A 12,964-nucleotide genomic window follows, 5' to 3' on the forward strand; every position below is an offset into this window, starting at 1 on the left:
ACCTGAGCTAGACAGGAAAGCAGCAGGACAGTCACTAGATCTGTTGAAGAAAAATGGGTAATAAAAGAGGATTATCACAATCCACTTAATAAATCCAGTCAAGAGTCGTGTCCCTGGAGAAAAAGGAGCCCTCTTGCACTGCTGGTGGGAACGCAAACTGGTGCAGCCACTCGGGAAGACAGTGTGGAGGTTCCTCAAAAAAGTTAAAAAGAGAATCACCCTGTGCTCCAACAATCGTACTATTGATACCAAATGATTTCACTCATGTGTGGAATTTAAGAAACAAAATAAACGGGAGCAAAGGGAAAAAGAGAGAGAAAGACAAATCAAGAAACAGACACTCAACTACAGGGAGCAAACTGATGGTTACCAGAGGAAGAGGGTTAAATAGGTGATGGGGATTAAGGAGGGCACTCGTGATGAGCACCGGGTGATGTACGGAAGGATTGAGTCACTATATTGTACCCCTGAAACGAATATAACACTTTATGTTAAACAACTGGAATTTATATAAAAACTTAAAAACTTAGGGGAGCCGAAGGTCAAAAATACCATCTTCTCTGACGGTCACACGGGCTCAGAAAGATGGGGATGGGACGTGGGGAGGTCGAGAGGAAATTCTATGCACAGAGAACACTATTTGTCAAAACACAGCCCGTGGCCCACCTGCACTGTAATCATCTATCTGGGCGCTATCAAGAATATGCAGATTCCTGAAAGGCACTCAGTTCTCCCGACTCAGAATTTATAGCTGTGGGGCTTGGGAATGCACAATTATAGCAAGCACCGTTGGTCACTCCCGTGCACATCTAGGTTGGAGATGCCCTATCTACACCGACAGCATGTGCCGCCGAAGAAGGACCAGTAGCTGCTGGTTGGGATGTCCCAGAGCAGAACCCTTTGCTGGGCTGGGCTGGGCTAGGACCTCGGGGCCGGGGGCTGGTGATGCTGTTTCTTAATGACCCAGGCAGTCCTGCAGCCTGGCAGCTGGGAAAAGCCAGGCTGAGTGGCAGCTGCTAGAGAAGCAGAGTTAAGAAGAGGTCCTTTGAGCCTAATCAGCTGTCATTCAAGCAGACGGTGGGATCAGGGTCACCAGCCAACTGCCACCGCAGGTGTTGCTTGGGTGATGGAAGGGGGCTCTTTCCGGGGGGCAGAAAGCAGGCCTGAGGTCTAATGGGGAGTGTTTCAGAGCCTAGAATTGGGCTTTCTATGGAGTAAGTCTGGGGCTTGGTATGAACGTTATGTTCTTCTAACTACTGCTTCCCCACCATGATTATCTCCACGCACTTCATTTCCTTACCCTATTTAATTTTTTTTTCTATAGCACTTATGACTACTGACGCTATATTATACATGTATTTGCTTGCCTAGTGTTTGTCCCATACTACGATATAGGCCCCACAAAAGCAGACACTTTGCCCATTTTTTTAAAACCTGTGCTTAGAAAAAAGTCTGGAACATAGTAGGCATCAACAGGTATTTATTGAAAAAATGAATGAGCGTTCTTCACTTCACATCCCTGAGCACAGTGGGGGCTCACGGAAGAGTCAACCTAGCAATTTCCCTCCAGGCTGGAGGCTTCATTTGTTCAGGGAATTATGAGCTCGAGGGCAAGATCTGAGCTTAATAACCCCAAATTGTACTTATTTTGGCCCTGTGTCACCAGACTGTGAGCTCTTTCTCAGTTCAGGGACTGTGCCTTCTGCAGCCTGGTTCCCTCTGTGCCCAGCACAGTGCCTGACACATAGCACATCCTCATTTATTGGTTAGCTAAATGCGATGACCATTTGGTGATATTCTATCCCAGAGTTTCTGGCTATCTACCTAAACCTGGACTCTCCTTTTATCTTGTTTTCCAAGAAGGGTGACCTTGCCTTGTGGCCTAGCATAATCGCTGTCGTTCTGGAAGGCACTGCACTCAATGTCATGAGAAGGGCTGAACTGCAGCCTCTCAGACATGGGGACAGGATGGTGGGACAGAGATGTGGCAGGGACTCCACAGCGTAGCCTAGGGTTTCATTGGGGCCACCTTGGGTGCTCAATGACCATATCAGTTCCTGGGTCCTAATCAAGGCTTACCCAATCAGACCTTTATAGGGTGGAGTCTAAAAATCTGTATTTTTAACAAATTACCCAGGTGATTTTGATGCATGATTTGTCTGTCATAATGGCTAAGAACTTCAGCGTCATAGTCAGAGATCTCTGGGTTCCAAACCAACTGGCATTACTAACCATTCAAGACCAGGTCAGTCCATCTCCTTGAGCCTGGGTTTCTTCACTTATAAAATGGGGATTAATAAAAGTACCTATCACAAACTACCAACTAAGACGAACAAACCCTAATGAGGATGAGACAAATAACCTGAATAGTCCTATAACCATTAAAGAAATTGAATTTGTAATTTACGAGTCCCCGCAAAAGAAATCCCCAGGCCCAGATGGCTTCCCCTGGAGTCTTTTACCAGACATTTAGAGAAGAATTAACAGCATTTATATACAACTTTTTCCAGAAAACAGAAGAGAAAGGAAAACTTCCCTATTCATTTTGTGAAGCCAGTATTACCCTGTTACCTACACCACACAAAGCGGGTAAAAACAAAGCAAAAAAACCCCTACGCTCACGGTAGGCCAGTATCACTCAGAAGTTAGATGCTAAATCCCCAAGAAAATATTAGCAAACCAAATCCAGCAATGTCTAAAAACTATACACTATGTCCAAGTGGGATTTATTCCAGGTGTGTGAGGTTGGTTAAACATTTGAAAATCAATTAATATAATCCACCATACGATCCAGCTAAAGAAGAAAAAAATATGATTGTATCTGTTGACCCAGACAAAGCACTTGACAAAATTCAACACCCGTTCACGGTAAAAATTCTCGAGAAGTTAGGAAAGGGAACACCCCCAACTTGATAAAGAACATCTACACATCACCTACAACTAGCAGCATGTTTTTAAGTTTCATGGTGAAAGGCCGAATGCATTCCCCCTAAGGTCGGAAACAACTTAACAGTATTAACGTTGAAGTTCTAGCCACTGAATAAGGCAAGAAAAGGGAATGCATGGCGTCCAGATTGGAAAGGAAGAAATAAGATCGTCTCTATGCGCAGGTGACAAAGAATTAAAATACAAAGAAACTGAAAGTACTTAGTTTGTAAGGTTAAATGAGAAAATACCTATGACACACCTAGCATGGTGTATGGCCTGTGGCAAGAACTTAAGAAATGAAAGCTGCTATGTGATGACGGTGACCATGGAGAAGGAGAGAAAGAGAAAAAGAAGGGAAGAGGAGGAGGGAGAGGAGGAGGAGGAGGAATTGGAAGAAGAATCTTAATGATCTCCCGGAAAGGTGAGACCCTTCAGAGGCCCTGTTCAGCTACTCTGACAGCCAGATGTTCTCCAATACGTCTGTTTCCCGCTCTAATCAGTGCATCATTTCCTATTTCTCTGGCTTTTCTAAGGCTGGAGAAGGGCTAGCCTAAGAATAGAGGGTTGATTATCCGGGCGATGGAGAGGCTGGGAGACCTTCAGAGGCACCTGGGATGGCTGTCAGAATCCCTGTTTCCTCTGGTGCGAGAGGACGGGAGAAAGGGAGAAGGAGTTGATGGAAGAGAATGTGGAAAGGAGTGGGGAGTTGGAAGGGGCCTCAGAGGCCGGAGACGTCCTGGGCAGACGGGAGAAGACAGGTAGCAGATGGGAGAGGAGGGCTGTGACCAGCATCAGCCGGGCGTGGGTCAGTCAGGAAAGAGCTGGCGGAAGAGGACCGGCCATCCACTCCGATGCTGAAGGGATCCAGTCGGTTCCTTCCCTGCAAGCTCTGGAACCTGACACTACTTCAGGGTTAGGGCGAAATTCAGGGAGTAGAGGAACCCAAAATAGCAGGCCAGGCCTGGGAATTCCTTCCTTATGTGATTCCCTCTCACCACCCCCCCCCCCCCCCCCCCCGCCACCGGCGTCCCCTACAGAGCATGACTGACTGCTCCCTCTAGCTAATCTGCTAGAACAGCAGTCCCTGACTCACGCCAGCGGACGCGGTGGCGGGAAGGGAAGCGGGGAGGCCTGTGCATGCCAGCATCTGTGCCCAGGATGCGGCCTGTAGCTCCTGGGGACAAGGGAGAGCAGGGGCCATCCTGATGACAGGGGAGAAACGGGAAGGCTGGGGACACGGAAAGGAACAACGAGGAAGGATGTGCCACCATGGCGGCAGACCAGGACTTACCTGCCGGAAACCGTTCCTGGTGAACTGTAAGATTTTCAAGGCATAGTTGGACCTCTGGCCTTTGCTGTTGAATTCGATGTGGCCGGTGAGACCTTCCAATTCTACCTGTCCAAGAGAGAGTGAGTTACAGCACCAAACAGGCCCCGTGTGCCACTTGGCTCCAAGCATTCCACCCGTGTGCTGTGCAGGATGCCCAAGAGAAATGAGGCCATCAAGGTCCATTCTCCCGCCTGTCTCTCAGCCACAGGAGCTGGTGACTACAAATGCGATGTCTCTGGAACCAATTCAGACTTGGCTGGGGCTGGAGGAGGAGAAGGACGCCCCACACCCAGGGACCTCGCAGCTGCCGTATAAACCAACACAATGCCGGGACGGGAGCCTGAACTCACATCCTCCCGTGTCCCTCCTCCAGGCTGTTGGCTGCTAGTAGAATCTGTCCTCTTTGGAGGACACCCACCTTCAGGCCTGCAAGAAGTCAGGGAGACCTGACTCTCAATGCAAAACGCGAGCTACGGTGCACCAGGCTTCTCTGCCGGGAGAGGTCTTCTTCGTGGGCTAGAGATCCATTTCCATCCCGCTAGAGGACACGTGGGCAGCACAGCACCAAGCCCGGCCCCCTGGGTGGGACTTCCGGGATCAGAGGACAAATGTGATCCGCGGTGCACCGAACGGGGTCACCGCAGATGGCTGTTGTCTCTGGGACTGTGATGTACGGCGGAGGCCCGGAGGAGCAGGGCCTCGAACCGGGGATCCCCCCCCCCACGCCCCGCAGGGCCCCTGCCGCCCCTCACCATGCGCAGGTAGTTCATGAGGCTCGTGCCGTGCTGCCAGATCTGGGCCGAGCCGCAGGACAGGGGCTTCACGCCGATCTCCTGGCTCCGGTTCAGCTCCTGCACCGCAGTCACCACAGCATAGACGGCGTCAAACAGCAGGGCCGAGGAGAGCTGGGAGAGGGTGGACAGCGGGCCGGGGGGCAGAGAGAGAGAGGAAGGGATCGGTGTAAAGGGGGAGGGGGAGGGGGAGGGAAGGGAAAGGAGGAAGAAAAGAGGAGAGGAAGACAAGGGAAAAGAGAAACAGAAGAAATAAGGGCACCTCTTTGTCGCCCTTGGCTCACCTCCTGTGTCTGGACCCGCTCTGCTCCTCACCTACGAGTCCAGGCGCTTGCCCAAGGCAGACAGGGGTGGCAAAGGCTTCTCTGGGATTCGATCATCAAGCTATCCCTTTGGACCCCAAACGACTTCAAGGCTATCCCTTTCTCTCTCCGCTCCAGGGGTGTAGCAACTTCCATTGCTCTCAGAATCCCCAAGAAGGGGATGGAGCTGCCTACCTCAGGACAGGGAAGGACCCGGGACACTACGTTCGGATATGCCCGTGCCACAACACTCAGCGGAAGGTCCCTGACCCCTAGAAGACCCCACGATGTCCTTTCTTCCTGGAGACACCATCCTACCCTCAGTCTACTTTGTGCCACTCCGTGTAACGGGTAACTGTTGAAGCACAGGGTTGAGTTCAAAGCCCGAAGATGAGCAGGACCCTATTCTTGTGACAGATTACAGCAGGATGGAGGAGGCGTGTGGGGAGGCGGGACCCAAGTAAGAGTAACGTGAAACTGAGTGAGGGGGCGCACAAAGGTCTGTGGGGTCCAAAGAGGAGGATCCCGTGGGGTGATGAAGAAAATGTTTCTTGGAGGACACGGCGTTGGCACTGAGCGCTGAAGGATTTTGGTAGGACTGTCATTGGATCTGGGAGGGGGAGCGGCTGGGAAAGGGAGAAAGGCACTCCAGAAAATGGAGAGGTGGAGAGTGTGGTATGCACTTGGGGGGGGGGGGAGAGGTGGGAGGGGAAGAAGCAATAAACCAGAAATGCAGACAGGGGTCGCGCTGCAGAGGGAATTAGAGCCAGAGGAAGAAGCCAGTGAGGTCTGTTCATATTATCACCTCCCTATTAAATTGCAAGCTCTTCGGGCAGGACCAACCGAGGTCATAACTCTGTATCCCTCACAGCATCTAGCACCAGGACCTGGTATGTGGCAGGACCCCCCCAAGACATGTTTCTTGAACTGAATGCAGCTTGGGAGTGAAATCTGCCCACAAGACTCAGCCAGAGCACTACTCGATGAGGTCACTTGGATGTCCGCAGCTTTGGGGAGGTGCAGAAAAACAGAAGATGCCCGTCCTTGAGGGGTGGGCCCTCTCAGGAGGCAATGACACCACGCTGGGCACACAGTGTCCCTGACAAGAAAAACCTACGGGGAGTAAATGATGATAGCGTCAAACCATACAGGAGCCCTGAGGGGAGGCCCCGGGGGAGCAGTGAGATTGGGGTCCGGAGGCCCACACACCATCCGATTACCAAGCAAGCCCCTCCACTGAAGAGCGACATTGCCATGGGCAATTCAATACTGTCCCCCTGGACGGTCCCCTGCTGTGACTTCTTACAGCCTTCTCCTACCTGGCCAGGCCCTGGGAGAGACACCCCTCCGAGGGCGGGGGCAGGGAGGCCACCTTGGGACCGCTGGGATCTTTTTCAAGCCCTCAAGACAGAGTGTAAGCATCTTGAGGCCGGAGGTGCAGGAGAGAGCGCTTGAAAGCGGGAAGACCAAACCCAGAGTCTGGATCCCAGCCCTCGCGCAGGTGCTGAGCGATCCCAAACACGCCGTGGAACCTTGGAGAGAACAACGGTTTCTGCAAACGACTGGCAGCATCCTGCCTCACAGATCCGCAAGGTGCTCTGCAAACTGCAAAGGTCAGGTGCCACCGTTCCTGAGGGGGGGGTGCCGCGCACCCCCAGGTGCGGGCAGGTGTCAGCTGAGGAAGCAGTTGCTGGCTGAACTAAGGCTATGGGGAGTAGCGAGAACGGGGAGCTGCGAGGCAGGAAACAGGCTGGGAAGAATGACTTCTTCCCTTTGCACTTCTGCCACCTGCCTGTGACGGCAGCTGGGGAGGCTGACTCGGGATAATCTTTCTAAAAGGCAATTACAGGGGAGAACAGCCCAATAGAGTTTCTCTGCCCTGATCCAAGCTCACTTGTACTGTAAAACTGCCTCGCGCGTGTATTCATTCCTCCCCCTTCTTAGTCCACCCCCCCCCTCCTTCTCTCGCTCCTTCTTTTCTTTCTTCCCACATTTATTCAGCTTCCACCATCTGGCAGCACTGTAGACCTCAACATCTCCCATTCTCCTCTGAGACATCCACACAGGCAGGAGCACCGGGTCCCCGGTGTCTGCACTGGGCCTTCTTCCCTCTCAGTGCCATCTTTTCTGTCCCCTGGTCCCAAAGCACCCTGTGGCCAGGACCGATAGAATCCTCTGCAGTCCTGGTGACCAGCCACCTCCCCCGAGTCCCTCCCACCGGTCACCTTCCGCTCTCTCTCCTCTAGCCGCTGCCCTTCCCCTCTGCAGCTCAGCTCCTTCTTCATTGATTTGAGGGTCACCTGCTGGCACTTGAGGCTTCCCAGCAAGCCTACAACTGTCCTTGTCCTTTGCACATAATTCATTTTCCCCTGCGCACATGTGGCTCCTTTATTAATGGACCTCTCACATTTCCTTGCCAAGAGGACATATGGAAATGATCAATGCCACAGACTCTCCCCTTCCAGCTTAGACAAACGTTGACCCGAGGTGAGGGGGGGGTTGGCTACCCCTACTGACATTGGCCCCTAGACCCTTCTGTTTGGCTATTTAAATGGTACGGTAGGCTAATTTCTGTCCCGCCTTCTCCTTTGTCTCCCAGCTAATCTCTCCGTCCGCAAAGTCTCAAAATCTCAGCCTGTTAGGTTGGAAAGGATCCTAGAAATCAAATAGTCCAACTCTCTCCTTTTACTGATGACAAAACCGAGGCTCAAAGAAATCATCTCCTGCCCAAAGTCACCAAGCAAGGCAGTGGCAGGACCAGGACCAGATGCCCGGGATCCTCTCCTCAGTCTGGTTTTTCCTCCTGTGCCTGCAGCATGGTCTTTCCACCCTGCTCCCCGCCACCACCACCAACCCCCCCCCCCCCCGGGTCTCCTCTTGAGAAGCTGGTGGTGAATCCTCACTCTGTCAGATTTATTCTTGTGCCCGGCCTCACGGGACTACATGGGCAATCTTCTAGATGTGGTCACCTTCTCAACAGCAGACAGGAGAGACTCTTGGGCCAGAGAGTCAGCAGGGGAAGGAGAGTGGGCAGGCCTCTCTCTTGTCCTGGGTTCGGCCATCACCCACTGCGCCTCCTGTTCTGATGGGTTGTTTGTTTTCACGCTAGCCTCTCCGTTAAGAGCCATCTGGAAATTCTGTTGGGACAGGACTTATAAGCAGGACAGAGGGGCAGTGGGAGGTTACTATCAGTTGCTTAGATAGCGCCCTTCTCCCCTTTTTCCTATCAGAACCCCCATTTTGTCGCGGGACGCTCCATCCCCCAAGCAGCCATGTGCTTCAGGGGTGGCTGACCCAGCCCCAGCCCTCCAGTGACGCTGAATGGTCCAAGAGTCATCCCATCCCCCTACCGATAAGTGATTCAGGACCGGAAAAGTGGCCCAAGTCTGTCCAAGGAGACATGAACTGAGGCCCAGAGCAAGGGGCCCCTCCTCAGAAGAGCTTCCTGTCTCTGCCAGAGGCAGCCCTTCTTCCTCCACTGGGCATTACTGTGTTGGGACGTGATGCCTGGGCCGATAGCAGTCAGCCTAGCTCCAGCCTGAGGATGGATTTGACACCAAGGGGAACGGAAGGAAACCCGATTTCCAAACACACCAGTCCCGAGTCTCGACTCTCGACCTGCTGTGACTTGAGGTGACACATTTCCTTTCTCTGCATAAAGCGATTTAATACAGGATTCTCCCTGCTGGAAGCTGGATGTACTTTAACCAGTACCGAGGCCACAGGGATACCCTTCCTCCCAGGACACAGCTGCCCCAGGCCCCCCAGAGAGGCCTGGGCCGCACCCCTCCAGAGGCCCTTCTTCTCAGGAGGCGGCATGCTAGTCCCCGAGAGACCCCAGTCCCCATAGACCGGCAGACGCAGCTCACCGCGCCATTTCTCACACCCTCCCACCAGGCCCCACGCTCCTTCCTGCCACATGCTTGCTGTTGTTCCCACTCGTCTGGGATGCGGGTTTCTTGGCTGATGTCCCCTTATTAGCAAATGATCCGGATGCCGGGAGACTGGCGTGTGGCTGTTTGCCGTGTTCCTTGACGTCTCTGGGACCTTCAAGATTCTTCCAGGGCTTCTAGTAATGACACCCCAGAGGGGGATGCTGGGGGCAGGGGCCGGTGGAAGGGTCAGCCTCAAGGCCCCTGTCTCCTCTCCATCTGCATACTTCCTTCAGAGAGGCGACACGGTGACTGTCCCCGGTGCGCTCGGGGCTTCACGGTCCTCTCCGCGGCTCAGCCTGGGCCGATCTGAGCTGAAGACCTCCCAAGCCCCGAACACCATCCCTCCAGACTCCCGTCTCCTCAGGGCGCTCCGGACAGAACCCGACCGCCCCTCTCTCGCAGGCTCCTGGCAGCCCGCCCTGGTCTCTCACCTGGATCTTCCAGCGGCTGCTCTGAGCCCCGGCCGCCCATCCTGAACTCCTCCTGCTCATCTGCCCCCAGATGCCAATCTCCTCCACTCAGCCCATTTCACCTCCGGCGCGACAGCCCGTAATGTCTGCCTCGTCAACTGTCCCATCGCGCCGCCGATCTCCATCCCCAAGCAGCTCGCTGCTTTTCTGCTTGTTTCCTCCCTCTGCTATTATTTACTAATTTAGCTCTGGCAAGCATTTGGGATTGCGGTTGGGGGACAAGCGGCTCTGGTACCAAAACAGCACTCTGTCCAATGCTCCACTCTGAGGCCCCAGTCCCCTCTGTCTTCGCTCCTTCTCTCCTCCATCCCATTCACCACCCTTCCCTCCACCGCCCGGCCTCTTCCTGTGGCTTCTGTGCCCCATCTGTGAGCGTGTCTCTCTTGTCTTGTCTCGGCTCTTCCCTGTCCCCGTGTCTTCTAAATATTAAATCCCCCAAACGGCTCAATCCTTGTTTAAAATCCTCTCCTCTTTCTTGGCACCAAAATGGTGCTTGGCAAGGAACTCTCGATTCTCTTGCTTTTTAATATTTTTATTTGGTTCTTCATTGTTATTTTCTTTTGAGCTGTTTGTAAATTGTTTAGGGGAGTGCAAGGCTTAGTATAAATTAAGATGAATCGATCCGACTCAGGGAGTTGTGGCTTGAGTTTCTTCCCCTTCCCCTGAAGGAAAAACTAAGAGTATCTCCCAAGCACACACCTGTAACCCTCACCTCCCCCAATGTTCTCGCCCTAGTTCTCCCGATGCCCATTCTCTTGGATACCCGTTTGTCTCTGAACCTCTGCAGCTTAATCTCTACCCCTCAATATCAGACCAGGACAGGAACCATTAAAATCTCATCGAGTAGTCCGTACAATCTGGGTTTTATTCAATGAAATAAACACTTAATGACAAACATCTGTTTGAGCCTAAATTCTAATTACTTAACCTAGCCATCTGTAATTTTAATGATTTTCCGCGATTTTTGTTCTTTGCAGCGTGATTAATGGGGCCGGCGTGGGGAAGTGGCGGTTCTGTGTCTCCATCCTCGGCTCTCCCGCCTGCAGCTTGCACAGTGTTGGGCAGGGGGCACGGGCGTGGCTTGCGGTCAGCCAGCTGGTGGTGCCGCCCGGGCCCGGGCGGCCACGCTCAGCTTGAACCGCTGAGTCCCGCAGCTCGGAAATGCGACGAGTGCAGAAGGCACATGGGGCGTAGGGGAGGCGGCGGAAGAGAAAGGGAGGGAAAGGAGTCATGGGGGATGTCAAGCGGGGGAAGGGAAGAGTTGCGGGGAGAAGACACGAGAAGGAAGAGAGATTGGAACTGAGACTGAGGGCAGAGGAGAAGGGGGGAAAGAAGAGGGCCCTGGAGGCAGCAGAGAGCAGGTCCCCAGAGAGCAGGAAGCTCGAAGGGGAGACAGAACCAGCCTGTGCCTTCCTGGAACATGATTACTTCTCGCCTTCCAGCTCCCCGGCAAATGAAAGGGCTGGGCTGTTTGTGCTGGGAATTTCAGCCCCCAAAGAGACAGGAAGAAGCACCGCTTTTCAAAAGGCAGTTGCTAAGTGAGAATCCTCGAGAAGGATTTGTTGCTGTTTGAAGCTGTTCACCCTTTCTTTCCACATTCTTCCGGGTGCGGGGTTTCTGTAACACTTTCCCTTCCCTCTCTGGGGGGTGGGAGGGGTTGCACCGAGACCATGGGTGCAAGGCTCCTGGCACCGAGAGGCAGGCTTAGGCTCTAATCTCACTCTTCCGTGCCTCAGTTTCCTCATTTGCCACGGAGGGGTGTGTGACCACTCTCGCTGGCTATTGGGATGTCGTAAGGAGGAAAAAGAGGTGGGGGTGGGATACTTCCGTGGGAAGTGCTGCCGTAGACTTCAGCTCTGTGCACGGATGAAACAAATGGAAGGGAGCGCCCCGGTCCCCTAAGCTAGAAAGAACACATGTCCCGATTTTGCTGGCAAGAAAACCACAGGGTTTGGCCAAGAGAAAGCCGACTGAGGTACAACCACAATCCGGGACCCAGGACCGGCTGTCCCCTCCCGGTGACCGGGGCTAGGTGTCAGGCTTGCCCTTAAGCTCCTCACACCTCCCCTCTGAAATAGGCTTGTACTCTTGTTCTCCACCCCCAGCATGGAGGGAGCCTCTGGACACGCCCCCTCCCTGAATGCCCCCCAACATTCTTGAGGAACATAAGGTGCTGAGGCTTCGGGAGGTCTGAGACTGGGATTGGGAAGGAGAAAAATGAGGTCAGGAGGGTTGCTTCCACGTGACAGGACACGCGGCCTCGGCTCCACCCGGCACAGCGTCTCACACACTAAGTGAGCAGCAGGGCGGTCTTGGCTTCCTCCTCCTCTGGGATGCCCTCCCTGATCGTTCCAGGCCGAACTGAGGGGCTTCACTCTGCTTCCACAGGGGGAGCAGCATCCCTCTCAAGGGACATTCTGGGAAACTGATTAAGAGGTCTGGTGTGTTACCACTTGATCTGTTACTGTCCTGCCACCACTACCACGAGACTATGCCAGGCTGGCCTCCCTGCTGGGCCAGGGGAAGCAGGAGAGACAATGTGGAGCAGAACTGCCCTAGCCCAGATTCACTGAATGAGTTGTTTAGACGAGCTGATCCCCGGCCAGATTAGGAATCCGGAGCTAATCCCTCCCCCCCTCTCCCCCTCCCCCCAGGTGCTCCGATGCACGAGCGGCACAAATGCTTCGCGTTACACGCTTAGTGAGATTTAGGGGCTGGTCGTTACACAGCATTTCTAGCAAAAGCGACCTGATGTATTTACTGATGCCTATCCCAGTGGCTGGCAGATAGCATGTTGAATAAGCCCATTCAATGAGTAACTGTCACTTTAAGACGGCATTATAGCCCACTTTATCTTCCCGAGAATCTTCTAAAGTGGTCTAGCATAATCAGCCCCAAATTATAGATGAAGAAGAATCTGAGGCCCCGAAGCGTTACAAAACTGCGACCCAAGATCACAGAGCAAGAAAACGGCAAGGCTGGTATTTAAATCCAGATCCTGTGCCTCCGAGGCCAGTACTCTCTTCGGCACGTGTGAGCACGGCCAGCCCTAGAGACCCGTGAGAGGCACGGGGCTGGCTTCCTCGTTGGGTCCTTACAAATTCCCCCACTGGGTCCCAGGGAAGGCCTCTCGCCTGCCTGCTTGTGGTCAACGTGAATGCTGATGGAAGGGCTGAGACCCTCAGAGAGTAACTGGAAATACGTCACA

The 12,964-nt window shown here is 53.4% G+C and overlaps 1 protein-coding gene across 3 annotated transcripts in view; it reads right to left on the minus strand.

Annotated features, from left to right (window-relative positions):
• GRIK4 (glutamate ionotropic receptor kainate type subunit 4) overlaps window positions 1–12,964 on the minus strand; it is a 425,772-nt gene that overhangs the window by 102,110 nt on the left and 310,698 nt on the right. For all 3 annotated transcript variants that reach the window (XM_053900360.1, XM_053900361.1, XM_053900359.1), the window contains 2 exons: window positions 5,011–5,163; window positions 4,220–4,324 (listed from right to left, as the gene is read on the minus strand). In XM_053900360.1, the coding sequence (XP_053756335.1) occupies window positions 4,220–4,324; window positions 5,011–5,163 (258 nt within the window). The remainder of the gene's footprint in view (window positions 1–4,219; window positions 4,325–5,010; window positions 5,164–12,964) is intronic.

Source organism: Panthera pardus, unplaced genomic scaffold (assembly GCF_024362965.1).
Source record: "Panthera pardus isolate Hobbes unplaced genomic scaffold, ASM2436296v1 HiC_scaffold_12, whole genome shotgun sequence".
Lineage (NCBI taxonomy): Eukaryota > Metazoa > Chordata > Mammalia > Carnivora > Felidae > Panthera > Panthera pardus.